This window comes from Odontesthes bonariensis, chromosome 24 (genome assembly GCF_027942865.1).
Source record: "Odontesthes bonariensis isolate fOdoBon6 chromosome 24, fOdoBon6.hap1, whole genome shotgun sequence".
NCBI classification, from domain to species: Eukaryota; Metazoa; Chordata; class Actinopteri; order Atheriniformes; family Atherinopsidae; genus Odontesthes; species Odontesthes bonariensis.
In genome coordinates, this window is record NC_134529.1 from 29,563,517 (window position 1) to 29,589,072 (window position 25,556).

At 46.4% G+C, this 25,556-nt stretch overlaps 1 protein-coding gene across 6 annotated transcripts in view; it reads left to right on the plus strand.

Annotated features, from left to right (window-relative positions):
• Positions 1-25,556, plus strand: part of fynb (FYN proto-oncogene, Src family tyrosine kinase b) — a 79,183-nt gene that overhangs the window by 43,050 nt on the left and 10,577 nt on the right. For 4 of the 6 annotated variants that reach the window (XR_012768828.1, XR_012768829.1, XM_075458736.1 and 1 more), the window contains exons 3-9: positions 10,188-10,444; positions 14,623-14,719; positions 18,534-18,632; positions 19,550-19,653; positions 19,931-20,080; positions 22,645-22,809; positions 24,293-24,472. Coding sequence is in view for 4 of the 6 variants with exons in the window: in XM_075458736.1 (XP_075314851.1) it covers positions 10,198-10,444; positions 14,623-14,719; positions 18,534-18,632; positions 19,550-19,653; positions 19,931-20,080; positions 22,645-22,809; positions 24,293-24,472 (1,042 nt within the window). In the remaining 2 variants the exon portion in view is untranslated. Of the gene's footprint in view, positions 1-10,187; positions 10,445-14,622; positions 14,720-18,533; positions 18,633-19,549; positions 19,654-19,930; positions 20,081-22,644; positions 22,810-23,109; positions 23,266-24,292; positions 24,473-25,556 lie in introns of all 6 variants that reach the window. The other 2 variants (XM_075458738.1, XM_075458739.1) reach the window with 2 other exon arrangements.

Genomic DNA, 25,556 nt, shown 5'->3' on the forward strand with positions numbered 1-25,556 from the left:
TTGATATCAATGTTAAATTATGGTCTGATATTCCAGTTAAAAAATTAAAAGTTTTTGTTATTCTCTCTGGCTTATTACTAAATATTAAGTCAATTTGTGTTTGAGATAATGGTGTAATTCTGGTGGGGCCTTGGATTAATTGGGTGAGGTTAAAGTGATTCGTGAGATCTTTAAGCTTTTTTCTTATTAATGTTAAAATCTCCAAGTAAAAGTATTTCTTTATTTGTGTCCATTTCCTTCAGTAAGTAGCCTACCGGTAACCTCACACCCGACCTGGTGGTGGCGAGTTCGTGCATATTAATTAGCAATTTATTAGCGATTGATTAGCTGTCATCACGTTCAGAGGCTCTTGCCGGCTTCTTATCGCTTCATTGGGAGACATGTTTCCCGACTGAGCTTTGGCTGAAGTGGCGCTGGTCATTCCAGTCTCCAGCGTCGCAGCTGAGCGTGGGTTCAGCCTTCAGAATAAAATTAAAACCTCAATGAGAAGTCATCTGTCGGAGGCAAGGACGCAAAATTTAATGACAATCGCCTCTGCAGCAGTCTCAATTGATGCGTTCGATTACACACAAGCGAGCTCCCTATTCAAATCAATGCGGGCCGGAAGGAAGGTTTGAGCTACAACAGGTCAATTGCAGATTACCACTGCAACCTTTAGTGGACTGTTCATATTTCACTTCAATTGTTCTAAGTGGACTGTTCGTATTTTCACTACAATTTTCTTCGTTCGACGTTATAAAATAACATGTTCATATGCCCAACAGCCGCAATGTTTTTAGCAGCGAAAAAAACGAGTTCACAAGTGACCGAACGTCAATCTCTGAAGAAATGCATAAATAAAGAAAATATTAGATAATACACACTTGTTCTGTGAATTATTTTTTAAATGAAAATAAGTCAATAAAACACGAGTTATTATAAGCATTAGGATATAGCCTGTATATTAGCCTACCATTTAAAAGCCTGTATATTACCATTTAAAATAAAATGACGGATAATAATGGACAATGACGGAATTTTTACGACCCTGTCCGTCAAAATGACGGACAGTGAAAAAGTCTAGCGCAACCACTGGTCTGCAGTCTCTGTCTGCCCGGATAGTCTTAAAGCTGAGCAGAGAGCTGTTAGAGCTGTTCCTGCAGCCAGGTCCAGGATTACAGCATCTGTTGTTAACCAGCTGTGTGATCCTCCTCCTTTCCTGTTAGCGCTCTGTCTGCAGTCTCTGTCTGCAGTCTCTGTCTGCAGTCTCTTGTCTGCTTGAATTTTGAGATCATATTGATTGGCAAATAATCAGCACCATTAATTGACTGCCTTATTAACTTCTCATTCACCTGTTTGCAGCAAATCCCATTTTGTATTGCAGCTTGCATACACCAGCCCTTTTACATTGGTCCAAAAACCCTCTAAGACCCACTTAAGTCTGGCTTTTGTGTGGTTTTCTAGTTCCTTGAAGACCTGAAGGAGGAATCTTTAAGGGCTGAGTCAACCAAATGGTATATGGACTGTACTTATGAAGCACTTTTCTAGTCTGGTTGAGCGCTGAAAGTCACATTCACATACACACTTATACAGCAAGTCTTAGTCTATACAATGTTCCAGGCTACACAGTGCTACACATTCCTACACTGATGGACACATTGGTAGGAAATATAGAGTTTAGTGTTTTGCCAAGTGAAACGTCGACATGTCAAACCACCAACCCTCCGATTGGCACACGACAGCTGTTCCTCCTGAGATACTGCCGCCCCAGCTGTCACCTTTAGAAGACTCAAGTTCGGTGTTTGTTGCTTGTTTTTCTTTTTTTTTTCTAATCCGGCATTATGAGTGAAGGATGCATGTGATTGAGATTCAACAGACTTTCCAAACAGCAGTCACATGTGAATCACAAGCTAACCGCATCACAAAGCATACATTAGAAAATGAAACTGGTACTGTACTGAAGAAGACTTCAGATGGAAGCCATGAACACAGGAAAAGGGAGAAATCGAGTTCTTTTCAACAATCTGACTTCTTCACCCAACCAGTTTGTTGCCCCCTGCTGGCCATTAGAAATTGTGCAATTCAACGGCACATTTTCATTGGCTCAGAGGACACATCTACTCCCCCTGCATGGTGTCTCTTCTGTGCCCCCCCACCATGCCACCTGCCTGATCAGTGCCTGATTAGTGCCTGAGAGCTTAGTGAGTGAAATGAATAAGAATATATTCATACGCTCAAAAGACTGAAACATGGATGAATAGATTTTAGACTGTCACAGGCTTAAGTATCTATCTGTCTGTCTGTCTCTCTGTCTGTCTGTCTCTCTGTCTGTCTGTCTGTCTGTCTGTCTGTCTGTCTGTCTGTCTGTCTGTCTGTCTGTCTCTGTCTGTCTCTGTCTCTCTGTCTGTCTGTCTGTCTGTCTGTCTAGTGTCGGTGTCTCAGAATTTCCTGTAAAGGATTAAGTCATAAAAATAAAGGCCTATAATTGAAACAGCATTTCAGGCTTAGGTGCAGTTTGGTGTGATCACAGCGACCTGGAGAAGCTAAATGTTAAGAGCTGACACTGGCTCACAGTATGCAGAATACAAATACTATACTAATACTCATTTAATGCCATTAGGATTCTATTATATGAACTCATTTTAGAAAACCAATTCAGTCTATACTAATTTTTGCCCAACCCTTAAACTTTCTGTATTAAAGTGAATAATAACTGAAAGAGATCTCCAATCCTTGTGTCCAGTCTCTCTGAACATACAGTTCACACAGAAATGAGTGTGTGTCCCAGAATAAAACTCAAAGGTGTGTACATAATGTGAGAAAGATCCACATTTCCCTTTGATGGTTGCAGAAAATGCTCTCACAGTTTTACACCAGATGCGTAAGAGTCACCAGTTAGCCTAACATGCATGTTTTTGGGGTGTGAGGAAGCCGGAGTACCTGGAGAAAACCCACACATACACGGGGAGAACATGCAGACTCCACACAGAAAGGCCCCTGTCGGGACCACCACACTACCGTGCAGCCCACTCCTAAACTCACTAATTCCACCAAAATGTTTAGCAGCAGCAGCATGTGACACTGAGCTATCCTGACACTCACCCTGAACAGTGTCACTGCTGGCCCCACCTCCATTTATTTTTACTGGCTGCAGCAGGGAGCACAGGAGCTGCTGCCTTCTACATAATACCAGGAGAGCTGCATGACCGGGAGGAGAGAGGTATGGGAGCAGACTTAGTTGTGGCCTGTGCTGTTGTGATCTGAGCTCAGCCTCTCTGCTTCCTCCAGCAGCTACAGATTAGCATGCCAGCAGGAGGACTGGTTGCAGCTCATAATCCAACTCAAGAGATGATGCTGCAGACTGAAATTAATCATAAACTGTGTCCTAAAGACACAGGCTGTTTGAAAAATGAATAAAAAGTTTAAAAAAACAGTGGAAATAAGATTGTCAACCCCAGATTCTCTGCCTTCTCCACCCTGTTCCAGCATATTTCATGGAAATGAACTGAAAGCAAACTCTTATGCTTGCTTATGTGTTGCACCTGAGGGCCCAGTTGGAGAGCAGGTAGGAGCTAATCAATCCTGGGGATGATTGGTTTTTACTTTGCTTTATTGACATAGCCGCTTTCGTACAGACCGTTCTAAGAAAGTAGTTATCAGAACTACCCTCCTCGAATTTCGTTCTGATAACTATCCTTCTGTTTCAGTCTGCATTCGCACATGAGTCGGGACCTGATAGGGACTGATGCGTCGCGCGCAGCCGTCTGCTTCAGTGACGTGTTAGCCGTTAGCCGTTTAGCGCTACATTCAAACACAAAACAAAACGGTAAAAGTCAGGAGAGTAGAAAAAACACCACCTAGAAGCTAACATGGAGAGCGGGGAGGCCACCGTGTTTATGGTCTGCATCATGGTGATATTAATCATGGACAATCACATCAGGCGTCTAATATCGAGGCTGGAAAAGCTCACAGAGAGAGTCAGGAGATACTTTTTCATTTCATGAAGGAAGAAAGGAGAGCAGAGCGCTGCAGACAAATGAGACCAGTGTAAGTTTAACTTATTAAACACCCGCCGGTTGTGTCTGTGTCTATGAGGAAACATTTCAGCCGTGATAGCATGACATGGGGCCTAGCTACCGACCACCACACACCTCCGTTAGATTCGTTCTATAAGAACTATGAAAAGACCCGACCTCGGAGAAGGAGCTAAATAGTTATAGGAACTAAGGGAGAAAGCCCCGAGTTCCTGTCCCTGGTTCATGAGTTCTTTCCCCAAGCTGTACCGGAGCTCTTGCTAGTTTCCAGGTCAGCTATAAAAAGTCTGACCCAGGTTTTCTCTTTCATTCCCAAACCCCTGATGTGTCTCAGATCAGCTGTGTTGGCTAACCTGCTTCTGTGGAAAATGGAGTTTGCATCCTAATTAGGTGAAGGTTGACCTGGAGGCAGCAGGGGTGTTCAGGGAGAGATCGCTGTTATGTGGGCAGCGTTTCCTCAGTGATGTGCCTGGGAGCCTCAGGGGCCCCACAGTGAGCAGTAGGCTGAAGCCGCCTGAATTAGGGCGGAGTCGAGGAGAATCATCCTCCCATTTAATTGAAAAACAGAAATATGTCCATGAATTGGGTCACAAAAACACATGGTTACACTTTTTATGAAGATTGTTATATATTGTGATTATATATTGGTATAGTATTTCCCACAAAGTATTGACTGATAACCGTGTTTCTATCAAAGCTGCAGATCTGCCATCATATACTGATTTCAGATCAGACAGAAGTTGCTGAACTTTTTTATGGGATTATATGGATTATACTGTAAGGCAAGGCAAGTTTATTTGGAGAGCACAATTTGTACACAAGGCAATTCAAAGTTCTTTACAGCTACATAAAATCACAAGAAGGCAAATAAAATCATTCCAAAAAACATAAAAATAATCATTAATTTATCAAATTAAAAGCAAATAGTGCAGATAAAATACTTTCAGGTGTCATGCACAGCTAAATAGAACTGTTTTCAGCATGGACTTAAACATTGTCAGAGTTGAGGCCTGTCTCACATCTTCTGGAAGACTGTTCCAGATTTTAGGGGCATAAAACTGAAATGCAGCCTCACCTTGTTTAGTCCTGACTCTGGGCACCAGCAGCAGACCCCTCCCTGAGGTTCTCAGAGCCCGAGTTGGTTCATATGGCTCTAACATGTCAGAGATGTACTTTGGTGTTCGACCATGAAGAGACTTGTACACAAGCAGAGCCGTTTTAAAGTCTATTCTCTGAGCGACAGGAAGCCAGTGCAGAGACCTGAGCACTGGACTAATATGGTCGTATTTCCTGGTTCTAGTCAGGACTCGAGCAGCAGCGTTCTGGATGTACTGCAGCTGTCTTATAGCCCGTTTAGAGCCCAGTGAGCAGGCCGTTACAGTAGTCTAACCTGCTGGAGACAAACACATGGATCAGTCTTTCTAAGTCTGGTTTAGGCACTATTCCTTTGATTCTGGCAATGTTTTTTAGATGGTAAAAAGCTGCTGATGTTACTGATTTAATGTGGCTGTTAAAGTTCAGTGGCCGTATTCACAAAGCTTTTTATCTTACCGGTAGGAGTACTCCAAACTCGCGCTAAAACATTTTATATTTTAGTATTTCCTGAAAAGTAATTCACAAAGCCGCTGAGACCTATTCATACTAAGGATAAATCACTAAGAGTTAACCAAGAGTGACACACCGTTGCTATGGATTACGTCGATTCTCGTGCACGACTTTAGAAGCGCTCAGTACGGTGATTGGTTATTTGAGGACAGGCGATCTCGGCGAAACTCTTCCGCAACATCCCACAAACGAACCCACTAAATCAACGAAAACGAGGAAATAGTCAAGGCTACAAATGAACTCCTATCAAATAGTTATGGACAGTGCAGTTAGCAGAATACACGCATGATGACAAGTTTGTGCAGACTACAATATGCACGTTAAAGAGAGAGAGAGACAGCAAACAATACAAATACGTCAATTGCATTAAATCAACGAGGTAATTAATTTGCACCCTGCAAATGATCAATTATCCATTATCCGATGAGCATATTTCCAGAATTTAAACCCTTTAGATATCAGCCGCTCAAGTCTTCTTTCATGATGAGTGAAACAAGTGAAGACACTGTCAAACGCAAGCGAAAGCCCGATTGGTCCCAGGACCAATTGTTACTGCTGGTCCAGTTTGTGCTGGAGAGGAGAGGGGTTATTAAGGGGGAATTTGGCTCTGGGGTTACCCGTTAAAAGAAGCGGGAGGCATGGGAAGAAATATACCTCAGCATTTCCCGTGAATCATGGGTAGATCTAGGCCACTTTGCAACAACATCAAGAATGTTAAAATTTGCATCAAAAGCAACCTGCGTGTTGATAGAGTGGACTTTCTTTCGATTGACAAACACGTCCTCGTCTATTGATGGCGTAATTATTTTTATATGCATCCCGTCAATAGCACCGACCACACCTGCAATTGCCATAAAGTTGGCTTTGATCCTGTGTAGTTGCTGATTGTCCAAAGGAAACCAGATAAACTATTGTATGATATGTGGCCTAGAGAGCGCGTTGATGGTTTGGTTTATGGCACGGCTGACTGATGGTTGTGATATTCCTAAATCGTCGGCATTGCAAAGTTGCATTTTTCCTGTTGCTAAATAGTCGGGGACATTATTGGATCCCGCACTATTTCTACCACAAGTTTAATACCCTCACGATTTAGCCTATATCTCTTCATCAATTCGCAGTCCTCCATTGCCTCCAAAACATTTCGTCTCGCTGCAGCCATTTTCTGATTCTGTGTGAATAGGTCTTACTGAGTTTGGAGTTTTAAGCTCTCTTAGAGTTAGGTGCTACTTTTAGGCCTAAAATCTTTTGTGAATTGCTCTTAGTGAAAAAAATTAGGAGTCCTAAATTTAAGACTGACACATAGATTATTTTTAGGATTTTCTCCTAAATTAGCCAGTTTGGAGCTACTTTAAGCCCTAAGATCCTTTGTGAATACGGCCACTGGTCTGAGTCCAATATTACCCCTAGGTTTCTAACTTGATAGTTAGGTTTTAGAGAGAGAGTCTCAAGGTGACTGATAACACTTTCTCTTTGTTTCTGTGGGCCACAGACAATGATTTCAGTTTTGTCTGAGTTTAGCTGGAGAAAATAGTTTTGCATCCACACACTGATCTGTTCGATGCAGTGACACAATGTATATACAGGCCCGTGTTCTCCTGCCGTCAGTGACACGTAGATCTGAGTGTCACCTGCATAATTGTGGTAGGACACATTATAGCTGCGTATTAGCTGGCCTAGTGGAAGCATGTACAGATTGAACAATAGGGGTCCCAGGATTGACCCCTGGGGAACCCCACAGGTCATAGCTATTTGGTCGGAGACACAGTTACCTATTTCAACAAAATATTTCCTGTCCTCCAGATAGGACTTGAACCAATTTAAAGCGCGACCAGAGATTCCCACCCAGTCTTCTAACCTCTGTAATAAGATCGCATGGTCAACTGTGTCAAAGGCAGCACTCAGGTCCAGCAGAACTAATAACATTGTTAGACAGGAGAAAGTCACTAAACTGTTGGTATACAACTTTTTCTAGGACTTTGCGTAAGAATGGCAGGTTTGATATGGGCCGGTAGTTGTTCAGTACAGTGGCATCAAGATTGCTCTTCTTTAGAAGAGGCTTAATGACAGCAGTTTTTAAGGCCTTTGGAAATGTTCCAGTCTGGAGTGAGATGTTGACTAGATGAGCAAGTTTTGGTAACAAACTGCTCAGCACAGACTTTAGGAATCTAGTGAGCAACTCATCAAGGCAGCACGTTGATGAACTCAGACTGCAGATGATCTCTTCGACTGTTTAGTCAGTAACAGATGTGAAATGTGTCAGCTCTAGGTGTCTAGCTGGCTGCAGAGTAGTTATTTGTGTTGTGGAAATTATTGCATTTTTAATGCCTTGAACTTTGTCATTAAAGAATATTGCAAACTCATTACACTTAGATGTAGAAATGAGTTCTAAAGGCAGTGAAACTGGAGGGTTTGTTAATCTGTTTACTGTAGCAAACGGGACACGAGTTGTTACTGCACTTTTTGATGATTTCAGAAAAATAACTCTCCCTTGTTCTACGCAAAGTCTGGTTGAACACACATAGCTTTTCTTTGTAAGTCTCATAATAAATGAAAATGGGATAATCTTAGCCAGGACACTTTATTTAGAGAAAATTTAGCCACGGAATCAGTGTAGACACGATTGATCATTTCAATCAAAAGTCAGCCCCATTAATGCTGTGACGAACTAATAATGAACCTTTCTTTTAAAAACGGTTCTAAGTTAGCACTGTAGGTAAGCAGTCTACCAGGCTGGTCTTATACAGATGAATCCTTCTCTTCTGCACATGGGTTCTTCATCAGTGAACAGTGACTGATGATTTAACTTCACTGTGTGTTTAGAGGGGAAAGTGTAGCTGGATACATGGACTGAGTAATGTGTACATATCATGGCTGAAGTGTTGGCCGTGCAGTGCCACAGCTCTCTGCCAGGCAGCTGCTGACATGTTTGGGCCTGATAGAGGTCACGGCCTGAGGCTGTGGGCCGCATGCTCGCAGCTTGTATGGACAGGAATACATAAAGCAGGAGGTGCCGGACTGAGGATGGGTACGTAAGGGGACGTTGTTCCATTTGTCCGTAACTAGCTGAGCCCCCACCCACTGAGGGAGGCTGCGTGGCACCAGTATGGTGCCTGCAGGGACGACAGAGACGATGATGTCCCCCGGCAGAGACATCATGTGACACCAAACTCATTGTGGTCATTTGTCTGGACACTCTCTTCTCTTCTCTGCCCTCACTTTTTTCTCTTTCCACCAGCAATTTGTTTAATCTGCCTCCATCTTCACTGCCACCCCCTTGATGATGGGAAATGAGGGGGACTGTGTATATAAAGTGTCAGTTCTGCATGGTGGAACTGACATGTATGAAAATAAAGTCTGGAATGTGACTTTAATCACATCTGAATTGTTTGATTAGACTGCTACTGAGAGAACGATGGGACTCTGTCCCAACCGTCCTGCAGGGGGCTGTGGGTGGTGCTGAGAGCTTTGTGTCATGATGTTTTGATCACTTGTGGGTGGTGCACACAGCTGGCATGATAGCGTCCAACATTTGGATTCTGGATCTCTCTGGTTCTGCAAAGGTCAACATTGCTAAGAAAGTTTAACAGAGTGGCTGATGGCTGGTAACACTGTGATACTCCATGTGTTGCTGCTGTGAGGGGAAGCCCATGCATCTGTCTGAGAAGACCGAAGGCTGCGGTGAGAAAGAGAACCAGCAGAGAATGAGAGATTTTCATCAAACAGCCAGATTGGAGATGCATTTATTGCTGTTTTTTTTTTTGTTTGATGTTCATTCAAACAGGTTTTTTTTGGTTTTTTTAGGGACACAATTAGATGACTGCTGGGGAGTTCACTAAACTGTGAGCAGCTGCTCGCATATCGACCATTGGCCCTTAGTCGGTGTATTGTGAATCCTACTTCTTTGTGAAGGTACACTATCAGAATGTTCTGGTTTCTCATCTCTGCAAGTGGCCACTCATGTTGGTCGATGTTCACCTCTACTGGCTTCATGTCTAACGGGGCATGAAAGGGGAAAGAAAGGATGGAGTTGGAGGCTTTGAATTGGTGCTGGTCGGGTTAAGACTGGAATTAATTTGTGCTCGTGGTGACTTTGGGCTCTGATTAAATCAGCACTCAGTTGCTGGCACCGTGTCCTCCAGCACTGCCCTATGCCCCTGCATCTCCCCTCTCACTGTGACTGGAGCCCTTATCCCTGCTGGCCGTGAAAGAGACACACTGTCTGTGTGAGTCATCTTCAGTCCGAGCTGTGTGTCAGGCTATCCAACAGTCCCTGCCCCCCAGACCAGAGATGATGCCAGAGTAAAGGGAAACCTTGAGCTGAGCTGTGTTTGTTCTGTGGCTCATTCCACTGCTGGAGCTGGGGGGATGTTTGTTGAGTTTATTACCTGAACCATGGTTCTTTTCATTTGTTTCCCTTTGCCAAGCTAATTACCACGTTTCCTTTCTTATCGTTGGTGTTATCACATTCTGACAGTTCCAGTCCAAAGTAGTGTGTACCACCCTGAACCAGCTGTCTCTTCTAAACTGAGTCTCGTGTTTTTTCTTTGTCCCATCTCTCGCTGTGAACAGATTATAGATAATGGGCTGTGTGCAATGCAAGGATAAGGAGGCAACCAAACTTACAGACGACCGGGACACCAGCATCTCCCAGGGAGCCGGGTATCGCTATGGGGCTGACCCCACGCCACAGCACTACCCTAACTTCGGGGTCACCGCCATTCCCAACTACAACAACTTCCACACCCCCGTCGGGCAGGGGATGACCGTGTTCGGAGGGGTCAGCACCTCCTCTCACACTGGGACCCTGAGAACCCGCGGTGGCACAGGTGAGGGGAGTCACCTGCAAACAGTGGTGAACATGTTTGCAACCAACAACCGTACCACATGCTACACCAGTGCTGAGTCTGACCGTACCACATGCTACACCAGTGCTGAGTCTGACCGTACCACATGCTACACCAGTGCTGAGTCTGACCGTACCACATGCTACACCAGTACCACATGCTACACCAGTGCTGAGTCTGACCGTACCACATGCTACACCAGTACCACATGCTACACCAGTGCTGAGTCTGACCGTACCACATGCTACACCAGTGCTGAGTCTGACCGTACCACATGCTACACCAGTGCTGAGTCTGACCGTACCACATGCTACACCAGTGCTGAGTCTGACCGTACCACATGCTACACCAGTACCACATGCTACACCAGTGCTGACCGTACCACATGCTACACCAGTACCACATGCTACACCAGTGCTGAGTCTGACCGTACCACATGCTACACCAGTACCACATGCTACACCAGTGCTGAGTCTGACTGTACCACATGCTACACCAGTGCTGAGTCTGACCGTACCACATGCTACACCAGTGCTGAGTCTGACCGTACCACATGCTACACCAGTGCTGAGTCTGACCGTACCACAATGCTACACCAGTACCACATGCTACACCAGTGCTGAGTCTGACCGTACCACATGCTACACCAGTGCTGAGTCTGACCGTACCACATGCTACACCAGTGCTGAGTCTGACCGTACCACATGCTACACCAGTGCTGAGTCTGACCGTACCACATGCTACACCAGTACCACATGCTACACCAGTGCTGAGTCTGACCGTACCACATGCTACACCAGTGCTGAGTCTGACCGTACCACATGCTACACCAGTGCTGAGTCTGACCGTACCACGTGCTGAGTCTGACCGTACCACATGCTACACCAGTGCTGAGTCTGACCGTACCACATGCTACACCAGTGCTGAGTCTGACCGTACCACATGCTACACCAGTGCTGAGTCTGACCGTACCACATGCTACACCAGTGCTGAGTCTGACCGTACCACATGCTACACCAGTGCTGACCGTACCACATGCTACACCAGTACCACATGCTACACCAGTGCTGAGTCTGACCGTACCACATGCTACACCAGTGCTGAGTCTGACCGTACCACATGCTACACCAGTGCTGAGTCTGACCGTACCACATGCTACACCAGTGCTGAGTCTGACCGTACCACACCAGTGCTGAGTCTGACCGTACCACATGCTACACCAGTGCTGAGTCTGACCGTACCACATGCTACACCAGTGCTGAGTCTGACCGTACCACATGCTACACCAGTACCATATGCTACACCAGTGCTGACCGTACCACATGCTACACCAGTACCACATGCTACACCAGTGCTGAGTCTGACCGTACCACATGCTACACCAGTACCACATGCTACACCAGTACCACATGCTACACCAGTGCTGAGTCTGACCGTACCACATGCTACACCAGTACCACATGCTACACCAGTGCTGAGTCTGACCGTACCACATGCTACACCAGTGCTGAGTCTGACCGTACCACATGCTACACCAGTGCTGAGTCTGACCGTACCACATGCTACACCAGTACCACATGCTACACCAGTGCTGAGTCTGACCGTACCACATGCTACACCAGTGCTGAGTCTGACCGTACCACATGCTACACCAGTGCTGAGTCTGACCGTACCACATGCTACACCAGTGCTGAGTCTGACCGTACCACATGCTACACCAGTGCTGAGTCTGACCGTACCACATGCTACACCAGTACCACATGCTACACCAGTGCTGAGTCTGACCGTACCACATGCTACACCAGTACCACATGCTACACCAGTACCACATGCTACACCAGTGCTGAGTCTGACCGTACCACATGCTACACCAGTGCTGAGTCTGACCGTACCACATGCTACACCAGTACCACATGCTACACCAGTGCTGAGTCTGACTGTACCACATGCTACACCAGTACCACATGCTACACCAGTACCACATGCTACACCAGTACCACATGCTACACCAGTGCTGAGACAGACCGTACCACATGCTACACCAGTGCTGAGTCTGACTGTACCACATGCTACACCAGTGCTGAGACAGACCGTACCACATGCTACACCAGTGCTGAGTCTGACCGTACCACATGCTACACCAGTGCTGAGTCTGACCGTACCACATGCTACACCAGTACCACATGCTACACCAGTGCTGAGTCTGACCGTACCACATGCTACACCAGTGCTGAGTCTGACCGTACCACATGCTACACCAGTACCACATGCTACACCAGTACCACATGCTACACCAGTGCTGAGTCTGACCGTACCACATGCTACACCATTGCTGAGACAGACCGTACCACATGCTACACCAGTGCTGAGTCTGACCGTACCACATGCTACACTAGTACCACATGCTACACCAGTACCACATGCTACACCAGTGCTGAGTCTGACCGTACCACATGCTACACCAGTACCACATGCTACACCAGTGCTGAGTCTGACCGTACCACATGCTACACCAGTGCTGAGTCTGACCGTACCACATGCTACACCAGTACCACATGCTACGTCAGTGCTCTTTTCAACAACAGTTTTTAGCTTTATTTTTCCTGTGTGACCTTGATGATTTTGGATTGATTAGCGAACCAAAGCTTCTGATTGGCAGTGAAGTTGGGACAGTCGGGTGGATGGCTGGACCTGCAGGAAAGCACACGGAGCAGAACAACATATTGTGACCTTCTCTTTTTTCAGAGCGACACGGTGGCCACAGATCATACTTTGGTTGTGCTGGTCATCTTTCAGCTTAGCTGGGACAGAGCAGTGGTTGCACTGAAACAGCCCCTTTCACCTCTGAGCAACCTTGGAGAATCAAATGTCAGGACAAATGCAGTACAAGATGCTGACACACAGGTGATATTTGAGACAATCATGGTAGCCCACACACCTCCTCATGGAAAAGTTCACACTGTGAGCGATTCTCCGTGCGTCTAAAATCCTGACAGTTCTCAGCTCCCAGGCTGCTGCAGCTCCACCTCAGACCCCAGAGCAGCCCTGTCAGGCACGTCCGGCTGGCATCAGCGCAAGCCTTTGTGCACTGGGCTCATTGTTTAGCTAGAAAATATTCTCTCTCAGGATATCCTTTATGTTTGGCTGAGCCCAGGCTGCTTTTCAGAGGAACTCAGCATTTCCACTCAATTTAACAGGAGACATCTCTCCTGTTAAAGTGTGGCTTATTTTCTGTGCTGTAGAATCCAAAGCCACACAGTGGCAGAGCAGCAGAGGGCTTTGGCTTGTTCTTGCTAGGAGACATTCCCTTTCAACATGATCTGAGGCAGCTGCCCAGCTTGTTTTCCACAGCCTGAAACACCCCTGCAGTACTGCAGTTGCATCAGACATCTTATTGATTATCAGCTGATTTATTTGCTAATGTCATTTCCAAAATGGAAATTCACAGCTAGTCCCATGACCTTATGCAACTAATTAAGCTGCATCCCAACAGACGATTCTGAGACCAATCGATAAATGAGCTTAAGCGTAGCACCCAGCTCAGCTGATCTAATGGAACATCTGTGGAATTCTCTGGACACCAGCTCGTCTCAGATGGACAGAAAGACAGTGGACACGTGTTCTGTGGGCAGATGAGTCCACCTTTCAGCTGCTTCTGGGACAAACTGCTGAGAACGAGCATCCAGGCTGTTCTCAGAGAAAGGTTTAAAGCCAGCGTCTGTGATGGTGTGGGGGGGCATCAGGGTCCATGGCAGGGAGGGCTTCATCTTTGGGAAGGTGCCACTGATGCAGAGCTGGATGTTGAAGTTCTGGAGAGACAGATGCTGCCATCCAGGTGACGTCTGTTCCCGGGAGCTTCGTGGTTATTTCAGCAGGACAACGCCAGACCTCATTCTGCGGGACTTGCAGCAGCGTCATACACACAGAGTGTGTGAGCCTGCAGTCCACATCTGTCCACATCTGTCCACATCTGCCTCCTGCTGAACATGTTGAAGCATCATGAAGAGGAGAACCAGACAGCAGCAACCACTAAATTTCATCATTAGTTGAATTGTTGAGCTGTCTTTAATTGAGCACAGCTCACTGACTCTTCTGATGCTGTTCTCTTTAGTTGAATGTGCATGTTTAAGCTCATTTTGTCCATCTTTTTCCTCCTGCAGGAGTCACTCTTTTTGTGGCCCTTTATGACTATGAGGCTCGAACAGAAGATGACCTGAGCTTCAGGAAAGGAGAAAGGTTCCAGATTATTAACAGCACGTAAGTCACTTCCGCTGCTTATCCCACTGTCTGCACTCTGGAGGAATGTTGCATTTTATCTGTGTTGAGGGGAGCAGACATGCTTCACCATTCAGCTGAGGTCCAAGTGGCAGCAGGGAAGTTTTGGTTTGACCATCCAGAAAAGGCTGGAGCCTAAAATAAGTTTGTGGAGCTGTAAAACCATAAATGTCATGTTCTGCTGTTAAAACCAGCCCGTCTGCCCCAACACTAGGATGGACTGAATTCTTTTTTATTGTTTGTCTGTCAGTCAGCAGGATATGCACAGACTACCGTGCTGAATTGGATGAAACTTAGATGGACAAAGGCTTGAATCCAAAGTGAAGGACTCAGGATTGGCAGAGGCTTTTACATGGGTCCCTCTAAGGAGGCAAAAGTAGCAGTCTGGACATACTTTATGACAATCAGAGTAAACTAAGTTTATTTCCAGTTTAAAGAGGGTGGAGCAGAGCCAACAGTGATGAGGGTGGTGTTCCTTCAGACTTTCCTCTGAACTTGAACAGGAAGTGCCCAGTTACACCCACAGTGATGTTGGCTCGTCTTTCTTCCAGTCAGCAAAACGGCAAACTATTTCTGTGTGTGTGTGCGTGTGTGTGTGTGTGTGTGTGTGTGTGTGTGTGTGTGTGTGCGTGTGTGCCTGTGTGTGTGTGTGTGTGTGAGTGTGTGTGTGTGTGTGTGTGTGTGTGTGCGTGCGTGTGTGCCTGTGTGTGTGTGCGTGCGTGTGTGTGAGCGTGTGTGTGTGAGTGTGTGTGTGTGTGTGTGTGTGCGTGTGTGTGTGTGTGTGGATCAGAGAGGAGGCCCAATCATCTGCCAGCTCTTTAGCCGTCCTGGCCTCAGCCTGTGGATGCTTTTCTCTTTCTGCTGGAGGGAGCCACAGCTACCTGTCTGTTTGTTCAGCTTTCTGCAGCATGCAGGGACATTTGAGAAGGCAGAGAGGCTGCTGGGACTGCGCTCCGTCCTTGTGCAGAAGTGCACTGCAGAGGGACGCTTCCTGTCATCCCTTCCCAGTTTGTTGGGGGAGATGGGCACACAGTTACTTGTTTATGTGTTCTATCACAGCACCTGGTTTCTAACACAGCAGACCTGCTTATTATTCCTGCCACAGTTCCATCAGTAAAGCTGCTCTCATCTCCCAACACACACCTCATCAAAGTGTTTTCATGTCTTTAACTCTTCTTCATTTCTTATTTCTTCCTTTGGAAATGGTTTCAGTGAGACGAACAGCTGGCTGTCAGTTGAACCTACAGGGTGCGCTATGAGTGCACATTCCATTTTTACACGTATGTCAACACTGTTCCTTTGGCAGTCAGTTTTCAGACATTAGTCTAAATTGATTAAGTGCTCATTTATTCACAAAAACAAACAATGAAAGAATTGCAGTTCTAAAGTGTGATGAGTTCGATGGAATGCAGATGTTTTTCAGAGCCCAGCTGTGTTCTGCCTGTGGAAGCAATGAAAGGGGTATACAGACGTAAACAAAGCCTTCCAGTGAGTTTGAAAGGATTTCAAAGCATCGTTTAGTCATTTTCCATCAATAGGGATAAAGTTCATCAGAAAAATGGTATTTTCAGATCAAATGTTTCAAATGATTACTGAAAGGATGGTTAATGCTTCTCATATTCACGCTGAAAAAGACTAAATGATTGATGGTACAAAAACATCTAAATGATAGTTTCTTCTCAATAATACCACAACAACAACCCAAGAGGGTTTTTCTTAAGAATTCTGGTGAAGCTGAGTTTTCACTCGTTGATACAAAGATTTTGGAACTTCTATTTTTCCCAGTTTTTTACTATCTTTATCATTCTGCGCAGGTGCGCAGTTCTTTCCACAACAGTTCATAGGAAATAACAGCTGGACCTGTATGTTGTTGGGGTAGGTAGATAGTATTTCTACCACCTGGTTATTGTAAAGTCTGTGGAGCCTGAATACTGAATCCAGGGTAAAGAGGCACCCAGGGTGGACAACTTCCCCACCATTCATAGTAAAGCATGCTGGGAGTTATGGCAGCATTACTGTGTCAGACACTTTCCTCTAAACTATGCTGTTTCCACCCAAAATGATAAATCCCAATGCAGATGCCATGAAAGGCATCTCTCGATGAATCTTTCACACTCTTACTTCTGCATGAGGGCTTTGTGGCCTCAGCCTTTGGCCCAGCAGTTCACCACACCCACCCAGCATCCTCTCTCAGCCGGCGTCTCATGCATTCCTCTGCACGCCTCGGCCCCTGCCGGCCCCCACCAAAGCAGGAAGGCCCTGCCCCCTCCTCTTCCTCAGCAGGAGCCAGACGGAGCGCATCTTCACCCTCCTCTCCACCCATGCCTCGCACACCGGCTGCCTCCACTGACCTCTGCTGGCCGCAGAGCGGCTAGAAAGGCTGAAATCCTGTTTTGCTCCAGCCTGTCAGCTGGCAGGAAGTCACTGACGGATGCTCAGGTGCGGCATTCCCAGGAATGCACTGTTGTTCTTTAGGTCCATGATGCCATTTCCCAGGAAACAGGAATGCATCCCTGAACATTAGAACTCCCCATGAGGGTGTATATTGTAAGGCTTTGTTAGACCTTATCAAGGGTTCGGGGTGCCGAACCAGAAACCAGACCCTGTTTTGATGGAATGCCATCCATCGGCAGGCTTTGAATAAACACTCTGGCATTGGGAAAGCTCATCAAGTTTAACACAGACCTGTGTTTAATTCTATTCTCATCAGCAGTCACCGCAGGGTAAGAGCATTTGAATACATTTGGAGACGGGGGAGAGAAACTCTTTGTTTTCTCTAATTTAGTGGTAGTGGAGGGATGCTTTAAGGGGGTTTGACCCACCCTGCTCCACACACCAGCACATCCTCTTATCCAACATTCTTTTCAGCCTCTGAAGGCAGACTGCTGAGACTCCGTCTTTCCCTCCCCTCCTGAGGGATCCTCTGAACAAAGGGAGGCATGTCTGTTTTTGCCTGTTATGTCCCTAGGCAGTCACCATGGTGGCTTTATTCGGAATGAATGAAGGAATCCCCTGTCTGCCTGTCCCCAGCTTTAACTTCCCTAGATCTCACAGAAAACACAACTGAAGCTTTTATTTCTGTGCAATGTTGTTGAGTTGTATCATGAGCGGATCCTGCTGCACTTGCAGCTGTATGGCCTCACAGCTTGGAGTTGTAAAGTCTTCCGTCAGCCCTTCTGCTAATTCTAAGTTCTTTAAGTGTCACTCATATATTCATTTAAATGTGTGTACGTGTGTTTATTGAGCTTGGTGTTGAGGTTAAATGCTGTCCCAAACTTTGAAAAGCTACTTGGAGCTGAAACCCTGTCGCCTGAGCTGTGCTGGCAGTGCTTCCTCTCCTGAGAAACGCTGAACATGTCCACAACACGAAGGCTGAATGTGTCCTTTCTCCACTGTTGCAGATGCTAACAACACTGAGGCAGCTCCACCCTATCATTGTCTGGTTGTAGGCAACAAATAAAGCATTCAGTGACACTACAAGCTGTTTCCACTCTAAATATAAATGGAACTGTGTCAAAGTGAAATTCAGATTCTGAAAACATTTGTGAAAAAGAGAAGGTGACTTAGCTCCGTGATCTGCCACCACATGTAAAGCTGCCTGATACACGTGATGTACCTTTGTTTCAACTCCTAGCTCATTGATGTATTTCCTGTGGTTTTAGTGTGGGTGGATGCAGAGACTCCCTGCGAACTCTGTGCTGGCCACATGGGCGGCAGCAGGGAGTGGTCAGACTGAGGGTCTCTTCTTCCAGAGGAACTCAGCGTGTGGGCTCACGTGAAATTTTCTCTTTTTCAGGGAAGGAGACTGGTGGGATGCTCGCTCGCTCACCACCGGGGGCAGCGGCTACATTCCCAGTAATTACGTGGCTCCGGTGGACTCTATCCAAGCTGAAGAGTGAGTGGTGTGTGTGTGTGTGTGTGTGTGTGTGTGGGTGGATAAGTCGGTGTGAGCCGACCCTCTGTCCTGTCCCGTCTCCTCTGCTGGTCGCAGTTTTTTCTTTTTTCCTTTCTGAAGATGTATCCAACTTGTTTGGGACTTTTTTCATGTCACAGCTCATTGAATACAGCACAGAAACATACATTACCATGTGTGACACAAGTCAGAAAGTTTGATGTTTCATTAGAGAGCGTGCTCTTCACCCTGTGAGTGCTTTAGTGCTTTAGTCAGAATATTCTGTGAATGCTTTAGAGTCAGTTCTCTGGGATGCAGACTCACCCCAGCGTGCTGGGGTCACACACGGGTGGGTTCAGGCCCGCTTACCTGCACACATCTGCCTGTATGAAGCACACACTGTTAGTGCAACACCTGCTCTCCATGTGTGCACATTACCTCAGCTCTGACCTGCAGCTGTAATGAATATTTCGTCATTACTCCAGCGGTCTGCTGAGGCTTCAGCTGAGCAGTCTGACAGGCCACCTGCTGACACTGCAGTGCATGTTGCATCCTCTGTATGAGTGTGAGACAGATTCAGTGGTCTCTGGAGAACACAGCTGGTCCTGGCCCAGGATGGCCCTGAAATGCACATTTTGTCCTGAGGGTGGCGCTGGAGGAGGATGAACCTGAGCAGCATGGATCCACATGTACTGCATGTGTTTCTTATTATTTGTGTGTATTTTAGTTAGAATGCCTTTTTGCCAGGTATGTAGATGAAGCCAGTTTAAGTTCCAGAAATCCTGCAGTTTTCTTTTTCATCTCAGAATGAGCCGCAGGTATAACCCAAACATTACAGCCCATTGAGTTCAGGTATGACTTGAGCAAACTCTGAAGTGGAGCCGTGCTCTTTGAGCTGATGCATCTTCTTTTTGTTCCAGCTGGTACTTTGGTAAACTGGGCCGTAAGGATGCCGAGAGGCAGCTGCTGTCCACAGGCAACCCTCGGGGCACCTATCTCATCCGAGAGAGTGAAACCACAAAGGGTAAAGAGTCCACAGACTCACATAAACCTGCAGGTCTCTGTGTGTGAGGGAGTTGGTGTTCATGCCATCCCAGGTTTATTAACTGTAGGTAAGAAGCCGTCACGGCGGCCTGCTCCGGGCGGCCTGCTCCGGGCGGCCTGCTCCGGGCGGCCTGCTCCGGGCAGCCTGAGGAGCTACGCACCTACGGCTGCTTCTTGGGTGACAGACACGCTGTTTCTGTAACAGAGGGTGCTGAAAGTGGTGAGGAGGGATTCACACCCTGATCTGTGTCCCCCAGGGGCCTTCTCCTTGTCCATACGGGACTGGGATGATGTGAAAGGCGACCACGTCAAGCACTATAAGATCCGCAAGCTGGACAGCGGCGGCTACTACATCACCACCAGGGCTCAGTTTGACACGCTGCAGCAACTGGTTCAGCACTACTCAGGTAAAAAGGCAGCCTTTCATGGAAATAGCATCTATGTGATAATATATAGATATATAGATATACCACATAAAACAACACTACTAGAATTGATAGAAAGTTTATCTTAAAGGAATTCATTCATTTTTTCTCATATTATGATCCTTTTTAGGAGAGCTTTTGGGTCATTTCCTCATGGATTTAGTTTCATTTCATTTTAGAATGTGCTTTTATTTATTTTAGGAACTGACACCAGAAACCAGCAGTAAACAGTACAGTGTTTAATTTGATGTTACGAAGGGCTCAGTCTGCACAGCTCCACCTGTGACTGCTTTGTTGGTCCGAGGTGAAGTCTGCAGCCCGCTTGCTCTTCATCAGACCACCTTTAAAATGTGCAGAAAGCAGTTCTGAGTGGAGCCTGGCACTGTGTGAGCCGCTTTGGTTGTTTCTCTCCCACTTTAGTTGCACTTCTGGCTCAGGGCCTGCCCGATGTGCATGTTTTATTGTAGCTAAACAGGTTCAAGTTTCAACAAGAGCGAGTCATGCAGGAAATGCAGCGTTCACACTGCACCCATTTCCACCAGTCCAAACATCAATCTGATTTCCATTCGACTCCCAATGCATTACGCAGACACTTTAAAAGATAGAACTGCATTCTGTTTTCATATTTTCACATAAAAGGTGGCTAAGGCTGTGCCACAGAAGAGGGAAGACATTGAAAGCTAACATGTGTCAGAGTAGCTGCATTGCATCCACATTGATTTTAGATCCAGCTGGTTTCTGTGAGCAGTGAGCTGAAAGGCATTCTGTTCATGTCCCTGTGGAGCCGGTGGAGACACTGTGCGAGTGTTGCTTTGCATCACTGTGAGTTTGTCACACATTTCTGGTCATGAGATATACAGAGTGAGCTTGTTTTGGGTCTCCTGGTGTTTCTCTTGAGTGCATCAGTAATGTGGAAGCAGATGTGTGTGTTTACCAGCACTCCCACTCTCTGACAAATGACACGCTGCAGTTGGCACGTTGATGGATTGATCTTTATAGCCTAAAATCAACAACATGGATTCTCTGTTTCTGACATTGCACATTAACCATCCCTCTGCATTTATCACCTCTCTAGATGAGGAGTGGAGCCCACCAGACAGCGTCCTGAATAACCCTAATAAGCCTCTTCTCTCACAGGGCTTGTGCTTGCGTGGCTTCCTGCTTTCCTTCATCTTTCCTGTGCTCATAGAGCTGCAGAGCAGATGTGGCATCGCATTCTGTCACTGCTCTTCTGATCAGCTGAAGGAGTTAGAAAACAACAGCGTCTGTGTCCTTTAGCATCAGCTAACCCTGAAATATTTGATGTGGTGTGATGACAGCAAAAACTATTCTTTTTAAAACACAAGTGCATAGTCCAGCTGTTTTATTATTGGAAAAATAATCAATATTACCCGAAATATCATCCACACATCCAGTATTTCTTGTTTCCTGCCTCCACTCAGGCTGCCTCATCTTGACATGCTTAAAACAAACGGAGTCACCGGGAAATGAAGGGAACCTTTGTTCTGTATCTGCTGCTTCAGTGAAAGTTAAAGGCTGTGCTTTAAAGTCTAAGAGTAGTGTCTTTTACATCAAAGGATTCTGACAGCAGCTGACGTTTGTATGGATGCAACACCACACACCCAGCGTTTCCAACTTTAAAAAGAAAGGTGCTCAGGTTTGTTTGGGACTACAAAGCAGAGTGTTTGAATGTAAAGTCCAGTTTTTTCTTTTTTTGAAGCGATCGTCTGTTTCTGTATTTCCGCCCGCTGTGTGGGTACGCTCCAGATATCGACAGCTTTTATGACAGCCAGCAGAGTGAGCACAGAGCTGTATTGATTTGTGAGTAAAGCCCAGGCTCCAGGTGACAGGCTGTTGTTCGGCCCCCTGGGAGAGATGAGGCCTTTATCATGTCTTTACTGCTCTGTGCAAACACGTCAGGGCCTTATCAGTGGTGCGTGGGGATGTTTTTTTAGACATCAGCATGAAGGGACCAGCGGACGCTCGACACTAATCCACTGCTTTAATCAATCCTGGACAAATAGAAGTGCTTTCTCCAGAGTAAAGCCGGAGATGTTGATAATGCTGCTCATCGTGTTCCAGCTTCATGTTTGACCTAACTACAGATGTATTTTACCTGCAGGAACATAAACTGCTGTCATCATCATAAAGCATGAAGCATATGTAGGACACAGTGAGTCGGAGCAGAGACTTGTAGTGATGCTCGTTTATTTGTTGCTTTGAAGTCGAACTGTCCTGATTACCTCATCAGGCTTTTTTCTCAAACTTTCCACTTCTCCTTTTTAACCTAACACGTTTGATGTACTTGTTGTTTTCATGGACTCCAGCTGGTGTGAGTTTAGGTGTAGGAACTGTCACAGCCCGTCTGCATCATTCTGCTTCCCCGTAGGCTTTTTCCTTTGTGCAGAGGTCTGTATGAGCAGCAGCACCACGGCTGATCTGATGATCCGGACGCTCTGTGTCGCTCTCAGGCTTTCTTCTCTCCCCCGCAGGGTGCTATGCTAACTCTCAGTACATGTCTCTGTGTTGCTGTGTGGCGTGTGCAGAGCGAGCGGCGGGTCTCTGCTGTCGCTTGGTGGTTCCCTGCCACAAAGGGATGCCTCGCCTCGCCGACCTGTCTGTCAAAACCAAAGATGTATGGGAGATCCCAAGAGAGTCGCTTCAGCTGATCAAGCGGCTCGGGAACGGGCAGTTTGGGGAGGTCTGGATGGGTACGGATCCAGTCGCCTCCAGAGGTTGAGGTCACATGGATGGGGGCAGAGACACCAGATACACTCCAAACGTTGGGGATAGTATCTGTCCAGGGAGCAAATAGGATCAATAGAATTCCTATTTTAAGGATGCAGCAGTACCCCAGGTACCTGACTACTGCCTCCAACAGTCATCCCAAATGATATCCAGTGTGTCAGGAGACTCTGCTCTCAGAGGAAAGATGGCCTCCATCCATGTGCGCCTCAGTGCATGATCCTCTCCCTAACAGTTAACCCTGTGTGCCTTCCCTCCCCCTGTAGAGAGTGCGGATGGTTTGTGCTTTAATTTAACGGGCGTGTGTGTGAACTACATCCCTGACACTGTGGGCTTGAGTCATGATGCCTGGGAGATCTGCAGAGACGCACTTAAGTTGGATGTAAAGCTGGGGACGGGATGTTTTGCTGATGTGTTTTATGGTAAGGAAACCCCATTTAAATTGTTACCAGATGCCTTCCCAGCATTTAGGTGTGGAAGTTTTAAATTTGCCTTCATGAAGGAAATGTGATACAAACACAGATAGACATGTTATGATGACACATTTCTGATGTAACAGTCAGTTTCTGCAGTAAGCCAGGCTACTTCCAAAGAAGGAAAGCCTCTGATCACTGATCCTTTTGGAAACATGCTGGGGGAGAAAATCCTGATCCTTTCCTGCCGTCTCAGATCATGACCAAATCATCACCCTGTTCTTGAAACATTTGTTTGTATGCATGTCGTGTTCCCGCTGGACGGCTAACGGGTTCTCCCAGATCCCCTCAGCCCCCGGCTCTTTTTTACCCCAGGTGTGGCACAGTTGCACCACCGCACAAGTCTGCCCTGATCCCTGAGCCTACTCTAGAGTTAAGGCCTCAAACATTCGTAGTCTGACCGTTGGCTGATGAGCTGTGCCCTCCTCTTTGGGAACCACTAATATTCCTGCATGTCTGACTCACACAATGAGATTAGTGGAGTACTACTTTCTGGGACTAATTACATATCCTGTTATGTGCTTTGACACTGTTCCTGCAGACGGTGCACATTGGCGGTGGAGCCATGTGTTCCAGTCAGTTCCAGTTATCTGCTCCCATTGTGGCACCCTAAGAATATCTCTTAAACAGCTAATCCATTTCCAAGCAAGGTTCTCTCTAAAGCTTTTAGCCAGTTAATTCTTCTTCAGTCCAGTCTCAGCACAAAGAATTAGATCTCAATGAGTACTCACATTGACTCCCAGTCTCATTCTGTGATGCATGTTTACCTCCTCGTCATTTCAAAGCGAGACCCTTCCCCTACTGGCCATGTCCTCGGGTCCCACCGCAGGGCTGTCGGCTCTGGCTTTGAAATGACATCATTTAAATATGAAGTGTTGTTCCTGCTGTTCCTGCTGTTCTGATGCCTGTGTGTGTGTGTGTGTGTGTGTGTGTGTGTGTGTGTGTGTGTGTGTGTGTGTGTGTGTGCGTGCACCAGGAACGTGGAACGGCACCACTAAAGTGGCGGTGAAGACACTGAAGCCTGGCACCATGTCCCCGGAGTCCTTCCTGGAGGAGGCTCAGATCATGAAGAAGCTCCGCCACGATAAGCTGGTGCAGCTTTACGCCGTGGTGTCCGAGGAGCCCATTTACATCGTCACAGAGTACATGGGCAAAGGTGGAGTCACACACATTTACACTTATCAAAAGCTTCTTTGGGTTTTTTCCTCTTTTTGTCATTCCAAAATGCAGCCCTGTGCAATGCTGCTTGTGTTTTATTAAAGAGGAAACATTCTTCTTCGACTGTTCATCAGAAGTTGTAAGACCCAGAAGCAGCCATGTAAGACGGCACTGTTCACCGCACCACCGCCTACTGGGCAGCTGTGCGGGAGCTAAAGCTTGGACTTGACCTTTCTCCTCAGAGAGCTGAGGCCTGAAGCTCCCGCTGGCAGGTTCACAATGCTAGCTCAGCTCGCTACATTTCTGCATTCCTTCTGCACCGTCTTTGTTTCTGTTCGAGAGATGCAACAATCTATTTGAATCTAAATCTGATAGCTGAATTTACATGTCAGCTTAATCACCCTTTCTCTGTCCAGCAGCCAGTAAATGGAACCGTTACAGCAGGCGGAGGACAGGAAATAGCATGAAAAGTCTAAACAAGATATTAATAATACTGTAGGATTAAATAAGGCTCGAGTCAACCACATAGTACTAACAGCTATAACCTGCACCTATTTTTACAGATGTATGTACTCACCATGTGATGAGATTAAAAGGGAGAGATTCTCTGTCTGCTCTGTACAAACTGAGGTTCCCCAGATTTGAAGCAACCTCCAAACTCTGATCATTATGGTGCTGTAAGGTCAATTACAGAGTCATGTCCCAGGTTGCCATGGAAACGCACTTTAGCTTTTTACTTTTTGCATTTTGTCAATGCAGCCTCAGTTACGTCAGTTGGTATTAGTGTTATTTAAGGAGATCAAAGGCAAATAACACAGAGGTGTGTTTTACTCGGTTACATGAGAGGACTTCAAACAGGGGCTTAAACACATCTCATCTCCTGTGGAATAACTGTGGATCCTGTGGATCCGCCGGCTGGCCTGAGCCGGCAGCATGCAGATCTTTGGCTTATCTGACCTTGAGTCCAGACATTTGTGGCTGAAATGCACCACAACCCACCATTAGAATAGCTGCATATTTAAAAAAATAAAAAAAGTATCTGTTAGGTTTTCGGGAAGAAAAGGAGAGAAAATAGGAGAGTT